This window comes from Fukomys damarensis, unplaced genomic scaffold (assembly GCF_012274545.1).
Source record: "Fukomys damarensis isolate Sample0158 unplaced genomic scaffold, DMR_v1.0_HiC HiC_scaffold_12, whole genome shotgun sequence".
Lineage (NCBI taxonomy): Eukaryota > Metazoa > Chordata > Mammalia > Rodentia > Bathyergidae > Fukomys > Fukomys damarensis.
In genome coordinates, this window is record NW_022900924.1 from 10,808,864 (window position 1) to 10,823,489 (window position 14,626).

The following is a 14,626-nucleotide window of genomic DNA, read 5'->3' on the forward strand; positions in this document are numbered from 1 at the left end:
TCCCCTTCCCCCCCTCCCCACCTCTCTTCTCCCCCCCTTTTCCTTCTTTGTCTTGTTAAGTTCACCAGGCCGTGGTTGAAGTTGTGATCCTCCTGCCTCAGCCTCCCAGAGTGCTGAGATTATAGGCATAACGCCACACCAGGCTGAGAAACCCATTTTAGGACATTTAGGGATGAGAGAATGTTAGTGGGTACCTGCCTCCTACAGGTACTCAGTAACCAGGGGCCTCCTTACAAAGAAGGCATCGGGGAGAGCTGTCCATGTTTCTAGGTAGGCAGAGGATTTGGAGCAAAATGAGACCTTGGTGATACAAGGAGCCTTGACGGGAGAAGAATTTTCCAGAATGTCCTGTCGATAACCAGTATATCGAGCAGGGCTCTCTCTGGTTTATCATGCATCACATTTCTTGACCTCTCCACTAGCTTTTCCTTGCTTCTACCTCATCTCTCTTAAAGGAGCAGCTCCCTGAAAATTTCAAGTTCTCATGTTGCTGGACAGACAGGTCTTTTTACAGCTGTTGGCACGCGCATTGGCTGAAAGCCTATAACAGGCCTTCACCTATTTTATCCTGTTGGATATTCCCAACAATCCCATACGGAAGTGGTATTACTTAGTTTATCAATGAGAAAACTGAGGCTAGGTCACTTGCACAAAGCCACACGGCCAGAAGTGGCAAAGCTAGGGTTTAAATTCAGAATCATCTCTACATCTCTTGTTCACAGTGACAAACTGTCTGAAGTCAAATTCCAGCTTCTCCTTGCTGACCCAGCGGAGTGCGGCAGGCACAATCCAGGGCCAGGCTGTTAAACTGGATTTGCTCTTGACTTGCTGTGTGACTTTACCCCAAATCTTAACCTTTCTGAGCCTGGTATTTCTGTTTCATATGTGGAAAGGAACGATGGACAACAGCTATTCCCTCAAGTCCTCGAGACCTTGTGCGGACACATGAGGAGACACAGGTCAAGTATTATGAGCTCCTCAGAGGAAAATTCTCATATCAGTTCAAAGTAGCATTTATAGTTGAATCAAACTCCAGCTGTCAACAAATGTTGCCAGCCAGCCGGCATAAAAGATGTAGAATTTGAGTAAAAACTAAAGCCTGTGTTATGTCAAAGGCCCTTGTTTCCCTCCCTCGTCAGAGAACCTCCTATGATTGCTCACATGTATATTCTTGCAGGTGTCACTCTGGAGACCAGCATTTATTATCGAACCTCCCCCTGATAAAAGGTCCTCAGTATTTTAGTTTTTCTGCCTCTGTCCCCCAAAGCCCCAAGCCAAGTGCTGCCAAAGGTTGCTGAATGACCATTTGATTAATCAGTAACGAGGTCTGGAGCCGGTGGGATATTTTGCCCCAAATGGAATTAAAATGTGTCACACACTGCCCTGAACTTGTAGCTCCCCCTCCCCCAAGTGTCGTGGCAGGGCCGGCCGAGGAGGCTGTACAGAATACTTACTACACCCCTGGCCGACAGGAAGCTGAGCATCTGGAGAGGCTGGCTGGGTGAGTGGCTGGACCGGGCCTCGGGGCTGGCCTTGCTGAGGGTCTTGGAGCAGCGGCGGGTGTGCCTTTGGTGGGACTTCCGCCCTTCCTCAGGGGACCGACCTCGGTGCCTGGAGGCAGAGGAGAGAGACCTTGAGGGTCTATTGAAGGTGAGCAGGACAGAGAGAGGATTGAGGGACGAACCTGTCATCCGAAGACGATGATGTGTTTGGGCAGGCTGGTACTTGTTCGTGTGATTTAGTCCTAGATGGTCTGAATGTGTGTGCGTGACAATGGGACTATATATATCTTCCCATTCACCTATTCATGCACCCACCTCCCCACTTCGTCCACCCCTCCCTCCCTTCCTCTGCCCACTCATTCATCCACCCACCCATTCATTGATCCTTACACTCACCCACCTCCAAACTCATTCATTCATCTCTTTATCCGTCTGTCTACTCATCCCTCCAATCCTCCTTCATTATCTCATTTGATTGTTTGATAGCTGCTTATTCTCACACCTGACACTATTTTGGGGGAATGAAGTTCCTCCGTAAGTACAGCAAAGCTCCTTTTCTGATTCCTTCGTGGCCCTGTGTGATTTTCTGCCGTGTGACCATCTGTATGTCTGGGCATGTCTGTCCGTGTTTCCATGAGTTCTGCTGTAGACATAACTGTATATCCATGTGCCTTTGTGTATATAAATTTGCTTTCTGTAAAATGGAGGCATCTTATTGAATGTCACCCCAAATAGTGGGGGAAAGTGACTGGACAAAAAGATAGAAATAGCTTCAGAAAGCTTGTTATGTTTAGATCTGGCTGCCTTGTCCACACTGAAACTGGAGGTGTGCTTGACCCTTAGAAATGGGCACACTTGATGCGTGTCCCATCAACTCTCTGAGACACAGTAGAAAATAGAGATAGCATCGTATGGATCTGGTCGGCACCTAGAAGTCGCTTAAGTAATTTCACAGTCCTCTCTACACTGTGAAGACGTAGGCAGATCAGGTACGACTTTCCCAATTTGCAGATGATTGAGCTGAGAGGTCAGAGGCATTTAGGGTCCTGCCTGAAGTCACACAGCTTAGAAATAGCAGGGCCAGCGTGTTTTCTGCACCCATAGGAATGAGCTAGTTTCTCAGGTTCTCACTCTGGACTGGCCTCGTCCAGATCACTTTTCTACTGGGTATATGTCCCACGTGCTGGCTTTCAGTCGGCTCTCAGGACTTCCGGAGAGTGTTTTGGCCCAGCAGTACACTCGGAACCTCAGGGGGCAGCACCACCAGGAGACAGGACAGCAGCAGGGTGCCTAGTGCTCGGGTCTGCAATGTTAACCACTTCTCTAGCAGGGAAGGTGCTGGGTCCCTGTATAACTCTCTGGTCTAGGCCAGGAGGGCTTAGCCAGGAAGAGCAGTTTGGCCCAGAGTAGAGATGGAGTAATCAGAATGAGTCACTCAGAACCGTGTACTTGTCCCAACGACCTCACTGTGGGACCCCACTTGCATCTCTTGCCCATCAAGAGGCAGTTTTCTCAGCTATGACTCATCAGTGATGTGGTTTAAGTCAGTGGACCAAAGCCCTTGAAAGAAAAGCCACCGGGAGCCCGTGTCTGAATAAACCTTGCTGCGAAGGGTACTGCGCAGCACAGGGGAATGTAAGATGTCTTGTAAGAGGACGTTAGGATGAGCCTACCATAGCCTGTGCCCCGTACTAGGTGGTTTGGAAGAGCCATGAAGGGACTAGGGCTCTATCCTGGATTAGATGCTTGAACAAAGCAGAGTAATTCAATGGCTGGGCACCTCATCCATCTTGTCTAGAAAGAGGACTGGCCCAATGCCAATGACATAACTGCCAAAGAAGTAGGAGCCACTCAAACTAGCTGGATAGACAGGCATTTGGACACTGCTGTGTTGGGACAAAGTTCTAGTTTCAGCTGGGAACAGACCTGACCACAGAGGAGTCCTCTTTTCTCTTGCCCTCCGTCAGGGGCACAGCACAGCATCGTCTGATGTGATGTTGGCCAACAACGCCCAGCAGGAACAGTGAGGTCGGCACGTAAGAGTGGCTGTCAGGGGCTGCTGTGTCCACTGCTTCCCACATGGGACTACGTGCTTATGGTGTCTCGGGTGATTTACACACATCCCTGCCCTGACACCACTCTGCGTGAATTATAGGTGGGTTCGCTAACACTGGGACGTAGGCCTTGCCATTAAAAAAAAAAAAAACTCCCAAGGTGATTGAAAAGTGCAGTGGAAGTAGAAAAGCACTGTCTAGTTTATGGGGTCACTTGGATGATTAAGAAAGAAAAAGTCTTTGGAACTGTAGCGCAATGCCTGGCGCAGAGCAGGGTTTGAGTGAACCTCTCTCCTCTCGCTCCTCCTCCTCCTCCTCCTCCTCCCGCCCCTCCCCTTCCCTCCCCACCTCTTCCTGTCTGTCCTCTTCTGTCTCTTACTCCTCCCCTCCTTCTTTTCTCCTCCTCCTTCCTGCCTCCTGCTCTTCCTTCTCCTTCTCCTCCTCCTCCTCCTCCTTCTCCTTCCTCTTCCTCTTTCGCCTCCTGTGTTCTCCCTGTCACGCTCCCGTTTCTCTCTTCTCTTTCTAGCTGATTTCACCGGTGTGAGGCGGGACCCAGGTACCAAGATTTGAAAGCCTCCCCAGGTGTTGTGAACATGTGGTCAGAGTACGAGAAGCCCTTGAGGAGGAGAAAAGCAGCCCCTGGCATTGGGATGCGGACTTGGGGTCCCTGCCGGGCCTCAGCGATCTCAGACTTCCACAGCATCAGAACCCTACGTCCTCCTTCTTATTCTTGCCCTTCTCCCTTTTCTTCTCTTGCTCCTTGCTTTCTCATCCGTGGAGAACTCCTCTCCCTTCTCAGGCTGGGACAGTCATTTCAGCATAGAGACAGCCCGAGTCAGGAGGAAGGTGACTCGGGAGGACTTTATAACTTGGTACCTTTTTGTTCTTGTTGTTGGTTGAGACAGGGTCTCACTATGTAGTTGAGACTGACCTGGAACTCACTATGTAGCCCTGGCTGGTCTCGAACTCACAGCGATCCTCCTGCCTCAGCCTCCTGAGTGTTGGGATTACAGGCGTGCGCCACCACGCCCAGCTTAACTTGGTACTTTGTGCTGTGAGACCTTTCATTGGCGGCTCAGAGCATCCCTTAGCGAAAAACTCTTTTTTTGTCAACACCTGCTGTGTCACTTAGTGCTAAATGATGAACAAGTCTCTCATCTTGTACCTTGTCCTTGTAAGTCTCTGTGCCCACAAAGAGGCAGTTTTCTCAGCTGTGACTCTGTGTCAGTGATGCATCTCAGTTTCCTCCTCTTTACAAAGGGAGTAACAATACTACCTGCTTCAGTGGGGGTGCAGAGAGGACCTCGTGAGTCCATATACGAAGTGTTACATCGCAGGCACTTAAAGAGCGTGTGTGTGGGTCTCCCAGGGCTGTGCGCCCCGCCACTGAGGCGGCCTCCCCACCCCACCTGGTCTGCACTGCAGCCCCTTCTGTGAGGAAGTGGAGTCGTTGTTGAGGGCAGGGCAGGGGCACACCTGAGCACAGCCTGGTCTCAGGGCACAAATGGGATGACCGGGCTCCACCGGGCAAGGGGTTACCTGGTCTCATTGCTGGAGGAGCGAGACTCTGAGCTCTGGGACCGAGAGGGACAGCGGTGGTGATGGCGGTGGCGGTGAGACTTTCGGGGCCGGCTTCGGGATCTTGGGGGATGCAGTAGGGAGGTGAGCGGGGAGGGAGAGAAAGGGGGAGAGAGAGAAACTGATCTTACGACACACATCCGTTTTCTGCTCAAGGAGTCGCAGTCCCTCCCATAGGTCTGTGAACTTGCTTTGCATCACCCCAGCTTCCCGGGTGTACAGGGGCCTCCACCCAGCAGTAGGGGAACACAGCAGAACAGAAAAGAGCCCTCTGGAGGGGATGTGGATGACTCAGGGCCCGCCCCGCTCCCAAACTGCAAGCAGAACTAGTACAGCTCATACCCTAGGCAAAAAGCCACTCCCTGCCCCGCGCACCTGCCCCTCAGCTAACGCGGTGGTCTCCATTCTACACAGCTTCAGGGACCAGTCAGGTACCCGGCATGTGGGACTCAACCAGGCACTAAGTAAATCACCAGCCCAGGGCCTGGGGTGAAATAGAAGGGGCCGCTTTGCCTCCAGAAGAGTGGTATGCTGGATGTTTGAATTTTTCAAGCAAATGTGAAAACATAGATATTTTTAATGTAAAATATGCCTATTTTAAATGGAAACTCATTTTTTTGTGGAAAGAAAAAAATACATTTTGGGGAAAGCGAAACACAATTTGCAGAGTAAATTAGGCCTTTGGGCTGCCCATTTTTAACCTCAGACCTGGAAAGAGAGTCCAGATCCTTAGCGGGGAGTAGCGGAGTAGAAACCCTTTCAGGATGGGCTATACACATAATATCAGCGATTACTACCATCACCACTGTAATGGTATTAGTACAGGTTACATCGGCTACGTCTAAGCACTGGTCACAGTCTGGAATCAGGGCTGGTGGTGGTAGAGGTGGGTAAGGATGCACAAATCGTGTCAATGGACTGGGAAGCCAGTAGTACTCAGAGGTGACTGGACGGAGAGGCAGTCTGCTTATCTCAAGCAAGGACACAGACTCCTCTCACGTCATCGTCGGGCCCTGTCTCTTCCCTGTGTAAAACATTCCCATTACCTTCACATCCAGGTCTAACTGTGACTTTGACACCGAAGCATTTTCAGGTGCTAACTCCCATCCAGCTCCCTGGCCACAAGTTCTGATGTTTTTGCTCTGGCCTAGCAGATGGCAGCAATCTGAGATGTGTAACTCTCTGCCCATATTCTGGCTAGTACATATCCCAGTTCGTGATGTCCTGGTGTCGGGGATGACGACAAGGACAGGTCGCCATACCTAACACCCACTTCCTGCCAGGCACTGCGCTCTAAGCGTTTTTCTTCCATCGACACTCTGATGCCTCACAGTGACTTACGGTGCAGCTTTTCTTGTTATCCCCAACTTACAGTTGAAGAAATGGGGACTTAGAGAGCTCCAACAACCTGCTTAAGCTAAAACAGCTACTCCCTTCCCGTCCTTGCCTGGACACTCCCTTCTGAAGTCCGGCCACGGGCTCCCCCTGCCACCCGTTCCCTATCTGTCCACTGCGAGCTCCTCTGGGCCTGGACAATGCCTCAGCTCTGAGCTGGGCCCAGCACAGGGTGCCACAGATTAAAGCCACACCAAGGGCTGTTGAATAAAAGGGAGCCGAGTCACTTCAGTGCTTAGAAGCAGCTGTGACCCTGGGCTTGGTGAAAATAAACTGTCATTTATCATAAGGGTGCTTTGCTTTCCTTGATATCTCTGTCTCTGTCTGTCTGTCTCTCTGTCTCTTTCTCTGGCTTGCATGAGATTTCTGAGGCTCTGTTCACTATTTCTGAGATGCATTTGCCCTTGGCACCAGAGAGGCTACCGTGCCTCCACCTGGTATGCTTGTGGCCGCCCGTCATGTAGTCTCACTGCACACGTAATTCTGGGATCTCTGAACACATGGGCTCTATCTGTGCTTAACATGAGAACACCCTTGATATAGATGGTGAACAGTTCTGACTGGTGTCGAAAAAGCCTGATTTGGGGAAGTTCTGCCCCAAGCGAACTAGTAGCTCTAGAGAGTACTTCCCAGGACTTCAGGGCAGCAGCCAAAATACCCTCCTTCACACTGACCTTGAGTGAAGAGACCTTTTGGGGAAGCCAGGCTGGGTGCACTCCCTCTGTGCTCCTGCCTCCTCTGTCCCCTCCCCGGCAACTGACTACCTTTCATTCTAGTATCTTTGATCCTCTCTTTAGAAGCTTTGGTGGGAGATAAAATATTAGTTGATTGGAAAACACGCACTAACATTTGCAGGGTATAAAATAGCTGGGTTGTAACCAAATTTACTTTTAATTTGGTTGGGAACTGAACTCCACAGGCAGCAGTGGCTGATTTGAATTTCTACTACCAGTTATCAACCTTGAAACAGCTGGGGCCTTGAGACTGGGGCGGGAGCTTTCCTGATAGCTCCTTACTGTAAACCAGGAGCCGCGGCATGGATGCACATACTTACTCACACACATGCACACACAGGATCAGAGCCCTGTAATCCATGCACACACAGCACACACACGTAAAAGCCACCACACATGGCCTGTGTGTGTTATGCACACAGATATAAAAACACATAAGCATTGTTCACACAGAGTGCACAGAATCCCTACACATTGGTCATGGTGCAGACCTCTCACCTACTGCTGAAACCAGGCACAGACACACAGATGCACTCACACCAACATGAGTAGTTACCACATATACACAATATATCCCCAGATTTTATGCATCTGTGCACACAACATACACAAATGTTTGCATGACAAGAAAATGTACAGGCAGACAATCACAAACAATGTGCACAGTGCGGATATACGTACTACACATAAATATATGTACACGGTTCACACACTGGGAACACATGCACACAGTATGGTCACATGCACTTATAAGTTCACATGCACACACAGCCACATCGTATCAGATACGCAGTCCGGTGCACTCATGCACAACACGCCCACGACTTCGAGTGCACGCACAGCTCCTCGTCCTCGTCCTCGTCCTCTTCCTCCTCCTCTTTCTTTCCCTTCCTAGTCCCTTTAAGTTATCTACCCCCTCCTCCCTTTCCCTATTTGGCAGCCACTACTCTGGTTGCTAGAAGCCAGGTCTCCCGATTCCCAAACTGAAGAGTGTATTCCAGGTGGTGCCTACTTACTGTTTCTTGTGCCTCTTCTCTTCCCTTCTTTTGCTTTTTGGGCTAGAGGAGCTAAATAAGAAATGTCCAATTAATTGAAAGGTGCGAAAACCACTCGAAAATGCAATTAAAGATAAAAATAAGTAGTTAAAATGCCGAACGCATAACAGCCCACTAGATCCAGGCAGCTTGGGGAAGGACACTGACCACTGCCCAAGACCAGAGAAGTGACTGCCAACTTTTTCATGCAGTCAGTGGGGTACTGACTCACACACGTATGCTGGGAACGGGGAGCCGAGGATGCCAAGCTCAGCTTTGGTAAGTTAGAAGTGACAGTGGCAACAAAGATACTAGTAGTAGCAATGCCTGCCACTGGCAGAGGCTCGATATGATAGGCTGGGCACTCTGCTACATACATACTTTAGATCAGCAAACTCATTCTGTTGTCCCCACAGAGATGTCATTTAATAAGGGTCCATTTTACAGATGCGGAAACAGCCTTGAATGGCTAAGACATTTGTCCAGGTCACAGAAGCAAGCTGGAAGGTGGCCCTAAATCATGGGTCCCCAGAGTCCATACTTTTGATTGCTGTTTAATTTGTAAGAGAAGAGAAATGCAGTACTCGTGGAACTTGGTAGATTCTGAAATGTTCTGCACATACATATTCAAATATTTAGGTTGATTTTTTTTTTTTTAAGAAAAATCAGAGCCAGTGAACTGGGCTGTGGATAGAATAGATGATGGGAACTCAAGGTCTCAGGTAATCAAATGAGGTCCAAGAAGGTGGATGCTATTTTGTTACTTCAAGCCAGACTGGCTACAGAGGGCCACTAGAACCCATCACTACAGAGGTCCTGGGAAGGGGAAGTCATTTTCGCCCAGCTGCATCAGGCCTGTAATCTGGCCACAGGAACTCTCTCCATGTTGAGATGCAACCTCAGCCACAGAACAGCCCAGGACTTTGCCCTAGGACCAGAGTCAAGTCCCAGCCCTGCTGCTTATTTGCTGCATGCACGGTGTCAGACAAGTTACTTGTCTTCTCTGGGACCCGATTTACTCAACCACAAAATAGGACCATTTTACAGGCTGTGGAGCCAAGTGGACAGATGACGTTGGCAATCACTGCCCATGCATTAAATGAATAAATGCCTGGGCTTTGAATTCAGCAAAGTGCTGCACATGTGGCTACTGTTACTTAAGAAGCGACTGATGCCTTTCCTGAACCTGATCAGACTTTGAATTTTGGTGCTGATGTCACCTAGCTCTATGGACATTGCTATTACTGCTCCTTTCTTAGTCTCAGTTCCTCCATCTATAAAACAGGAACTGTAAACATATCTCCTACACAAACTTGTGATGGGAATTAAGGAGGATTAAATACAAGCACACGGAGAAGGGGCTTAGTGTAAGATCTGCTTTGTAATGAGTCTCCGATAGGTGAAAGCTTTATTCATGGTCACTTGGTGTTTCCATTGTACCAGCATTTGGTGTTTGTGTCTCTGGCCAGCTCTTGGAAAGTTTAAGTGGGGTGATGGAGTAGATGTTTTGCATGCTCCCCAACTCAAGGTTTCTACCAGTGGTAAACAGATTCAGGGAGAACTAACGGTGCTTTGTGGGGAGGGACACACTTAGCAAATCCAGGGGCAATCATCGAGCCCAATGGAAGATGAAAGCTGGCTTAGAACATTCAGGAAAACCAAGTTACATTTTCATTTTGGTGGGAACTGACGCCCAGAAACACAAAGATGGAGCCTGACTTAATCCAGGAAGCAGTTCGAAGCCTGGCTGTGGAAGAGGAAAGCTAAACAAGTAGCAAGAATTTGCAAGATTCCTACCTGTGCCTTCTTTTTTTGGAGAATGACCTGTTTGAAGAGAGAAAAGGTGGAGGGGTGGGAGCAAGGAAGGATAGAAGAAAAGAGAAGGGAGAAAGAAAAGGAGAAAAAAAGGGATAGAAGAAAAGGGAAGCAAGAAGGAGAAAAGAAGGAAAAGGAGAGAATAAATATGGGTGAGTTTGGGATTCTGCTGCTGGGACGAATACATCATTGTGTTTAGGATTATGCTACCCGGGGATCAGGACCTTCAGCCAATTCTCCACCTCTATAATATTAATAATAACGTGGAGATGACATGCAAATTATGTTCAGGCCAAAGCTAACCAGTGCTCCAATCCTCACCCAAAATTGTTCAGCAAGCATGTTCTGGATGAGGTTAGATGAGGGGACCATAAAACCATCCTCTGCCTCCTCTTCTCCCTCTCACCTTCTCTCTTCTTCATTGGGGTTATTTCTGCCCCCACCCCTCCTCCTCCTCATCATGAGAACCCCAGCTTCCCTACATGGAACTCTTACTACGTGCCAGGTTCTGTGTTAAGCACTCACCATGCACAACTTTTTTTCGATCTTCTCTCACACAGCAGAGCACTGTTAATAAATACCTTTCCAGACAAATACACTGAAGCTCACAAAAATGTTAGCAAGTTGCCCAAAGTCTTATGGCTTCACCAGCACAGTTCTACTCCTCCAGAACTCCCCTCTGATCTCCTTTTCTCACTGTAGCATTCCCTAGCATTTTCTGAGTCCCTGAGACTGGCCAACACCTTCTCGCTGGTTCTTCAATCCCCAGGTGAGGTTCTAAACCTGTCCTTATCAGGGAACAGTCTTCTGCCTATTATGATCACCCATTTCCCCCACTAACACGTGAGCACTTGGAGGGCAGGAGCTGGGTTTTGGTTACTGTTCTGTTTTGGGGGCTGGAATCTTCATTCATGATACTATAATGGGTGCTTGATAAAGAGATATGAAAATGAGATTTTCAATAAACCCTCAAGCTTTGTTAATTAAGAGAAGGACAAACCTCCATGCTTCCCCTATCCCTAGCTCCAACTTCCAAGAAAAAAAATCTACCATCATTAACCAAGACCAAGTATGTTATGAAAGTAGAGAAGCTGGACCAGGAGCAGGGAGGTGCTCAATAGGTGAGGGCTTGGGAAGGACCTGCAATTTCCCATCATTTCTGTCTTACGATCCCCTTCCTGTCTAAAGTTCCAATCCCTTGACTGCTGTAGTGGGCAGAGAGGGCCTATTTCTAAACCTCTGGCAAATCTGTATCACAAGAAGGAACTCTTTGGTGAGAAGCCATCTGGCTTCCAGGATCCTCATATAGAAAAGTCCCTCAAACTGGTAGGGATTGTTCAGCCTGAGAAGGTGAAAAGATGTCAGTCTACACTCATAGGCATGACCTTGACTCTACTATCATGGGCTCTATGGTAGAAAGATTTCCAACAGCAAATTGGCAAGATTTCACTAATTGCTTAAGTCTCATATTCATTCACTAATTTTTTCATGTGTTGTATGAAGCACAAACTCATTATCCACAGAAAAGTCTGGGCAGGTAGTGGACATAACCATTGAGATCAGTGTGAGTTTGAGACATTCTAACAACACAGGCCAAGAGAAGAGCAAACCCTTGGCTTGGGAAAAGCCACATTGTGGACCCTCTGATTTGGGCTTCAGCAGCAGAGGGAAAACCCAATGATTTCTTACCTTTGATTCCATGCTTGTTCTATTGTACAAATCATTCACAACTCAAGCAGCAGAATTAGAAGATAAATAAGCAAAATAAAATATACACATTTTCCTATTATCCACAGCTAACCAGAGGGCTTGGAAAATGTGTGTCAGTGGGGATAATAAGATGGAGGGCTGCTCCTTCTGAATGCACAGTAGCAACTTGGTGTCAAGTGATGGCTGCCTGTGGGAAATGGCCCATGAAGACAGAACTTCCTGTACAGAGGAACTGTGACACGGGATTTTCACACTGCAAAATCTCCGATTACAGAGTGTTGGCTTGGCCTGTGAACCATGAATTGGAGCCCTCTAGTGTCTATCCTTCTATCTCCCCACCTCCAGACACACATGCACATGTGGTATAGTGGACACTCTCTTCCAGGTCATAACGCCCTGCTCCCCACCCAAAGAGGTGAACCATGCAGCAGCCGTGTTTCCAACATTGTCCCACCCGCTGTGAAGCAGATGGACCCCCCAGAGGCCTTTTCTTGGGAATTTGGAATAAAAAAAAGATGGGGAGTTCAAGGTCTGCTTGTGACTTAACCTTCAACAGAGAGATGGAACAGGGAGCAGCCTTGCCCCCTTCCCATGGACCAGGAAGCAGAGGAAACTCGGATCTGCTTGACTTCTGTTAGCTCTCCACTCCATGGTCCCAGCCCCTTACTCAGGCCTGCCTGGTCCCTGAGATGCTCCTGCTTTCTTCTAATCAAGTCTCTTCAGGCCCCAGTTAGCTCTAGCTACTCTGGTCCTCCCAAATACAGCTCTGACTTCGGTATGATACAAATAAAAACAAAACATAGATATAACGTATCTGCTACAATAAATGACACGAAATGCTTCCAAATGACCTTTTGATGCCTCAACCTCTATCCAGCCTGGGACAGCTCTGTCTACAGAAGGGGAAGGATGATACCTGTGTCGCTTATGTTTCTTGGAACTTTTCTTCTTCTTTTTCTTGACAGGTGATGGGCTATAGGATGGGGACCTGTGGGGAGGAAGGCATACATCATAGGGAGATCTCTCCAGTCCCTTTCCCAGACCCTATCTAGGACCTTGGCTCTTTGGGAATCACCCGTCAAGGATAATCTCAATCCCGACAGTAGCTTGCATTTGTTTTAACTATTACCAAGTACTTTATATGCATTATTTCAGGTAATTCCTCCACATACTTGTTAGGTAGATAAATTGCCACCCTGCACTTTTAGACAATGAAAGTGAGGTTCAGAGAAGTGAACTGACCTTCCTAGAAATGCACAGCTAACCAGGGCATGAGGTGAGATCCAAGTGGAAATTTCCCTCTCATCTTAAGGATTTTGCTCTCCTGGTCGGCTATGATTCTCGTCACATATTCTGTGGGTCTCCCCTCTCTCTCAACTTATCTCCCCTCCAATAAGACTGAGCCCCTGAACAGGGTCTCACCAAGCAGTCACAGCATGGCTGCCTGGGTTCCCTGAGATACCCTAAGGTCGTGGTGCCCTAAGCTCATGGTGATGACTCAGTGACTCGAGCTCAAATTCTGACTATCACCGACTCACAGAGTCACCTTGGGCATAGGACGGCCTGTTCCTAGTTCTGTTATTTCCCCCCGTAACAAAAGAGTGGGGTTGGAATGAATGCTGCAAACTCAAATGTCCATGGAAGCCTCTCCAATAAGAAATAAACAAAGTAGACTTGGTGGAAGACATTAGGGAGTGACAGAGACTGCAAAGAACCAGACAGCAGCTGATGGAGGGGTGGCTGCTTCTCTAATCAGCCTCAGATCTGGTGTGGGAACACAGGCCTTGAGTTTCCAAAGCACCTGCCCTTTCAAAAGAAGCCTCCAGACATCCATAATTTTACATGATATCTCCTGGTTTTTAAATTTTAACCACTAATTAAAAAGAAAAAAACAAAACTCTTTGCAGGTCAAACAAAATATGTCATCAGAGAAAATGGTGGAGTAACTTTTCCCTTAAGGAATCAAGATGTCTGCCCCCAAACACGTGCTCAGTGAGCATTTAGGATTTCTGTGCGCTTCCACCAACTCCTCAAATCAGGGTCCTCACTCAGCTTCCCTCTGGGTCCTCTCTGGGCTTGTCCTTTTCAAATTAGATTTAAAGGGGTGTCCTGGAGGCAGGGTTCCAGAAAAACCTAAAATTGAGGCCCAAATGGTTCAGACACTGCTCTCTGCTGCCCTCTGCAGACTTCTATAAATACTATGTCCAAGGTTTGATGTCATTCTCAACTGGAGGCCCTAAGGGATAAAGAAAGCCCAGACCTCTGGGGCTGAAACACTGGACATGTTTTTAATCTAATGAGTGGCAACCCACAAGCAAAGCTCAAAATCTTTTAAATGCAAAAAAATTGAGAAGAAATTGTGTATTGAGAACAATATATAGAATACAAAAGAGTCCCTAGCAGGCAAATAATATAAAGTCCACCCATTATTCTAGGCGTTTAGCCTGGGAGGTAGACGTAGTGAAAGCAACTGAGGATCCTGGGAGTCAAGTCCCTGCAGATTCCAAGTCTTTCTGTTTTCATCTCTAAAATGGGAATTACAATGCTTGACTGGTAGATCCTGGTCAGGAGTAAAAGAGATAATGGAGATCAGAGTGCTTAGCATAATCCTTTGCATGAAGCAAGACTGAAAAAAAAAAAATCAGTATTTCTGGTAATAACTTTACTCCATATTAATTGGTCATTTACTATGTGCCTGGCACTGTGACAGCTGTTGCCACGTCCATTTCTCATCGAACGCTCCCAGAACCCCATGTGGCAGCTACTGTTACTATTCTGCAGAAAAAAAAAAAAAAAAAAAAAGG

General features: G+C 47.9%; 1 protein-coding gene and 1 long non-coding RNA gene across 5 annotated transcripts in view; one reads left to right on the forward strand and one right to left on the reverse strand.

Annotated features, from left to right (window-relative positions):
* The window catches only part of LOC104848220, a 31,334-nt gene extending 18,608 nt beyond the window's left edge, over positions 1-12,726 (forward strand). For 2 of the 3 annotated variants that reach the window (XR_004516777.1, XR_004516778.1), the window contains one exon: positions 11,909-12,726. This is a non-coding gene — a long non-coding RNA (uncharacterized LOC104848220). The remainder of the gene's footprint in view (positions 1-11,908) is intronic. The other variant, XR_004516779.1, reaches the window with a different exon arrangement.
* Srrm4 (serine/arginine repetitive matrix 4) overlaps positions 1-14,626 on the reverse strand; it is a 607,431-nt gene that overhangs the window by 23,810 nt on the left and 568,995 nt on the right. For both annotated transcript variants that reach the window (XM_010604082.3, XM_019204466.2), the window contains 5 exons: positions 12,739-12,810; positions 10,095-10,121; positions 8,280-8,330; positions 5,096-5,197; positions 1,455-1,611 (listed from right to left, as the gene is read on the reverse strand). In XM_010604082.3, coding sequence (XP_010602384.1) covers positions 1,455-1,611; positions 5,096-5,197; positions 8,280-8,330; positions 10,095-10,121; positions 12,739-12,810 — 409 coding nt within the window. The remainder of the gene's footprint in view (positions 1-1,454; positions 1,612-5,095; positions 5,198-8,279; positions 8,331-10,094; positions 10,122-12,738; positions 12,811-14,626) is intronic.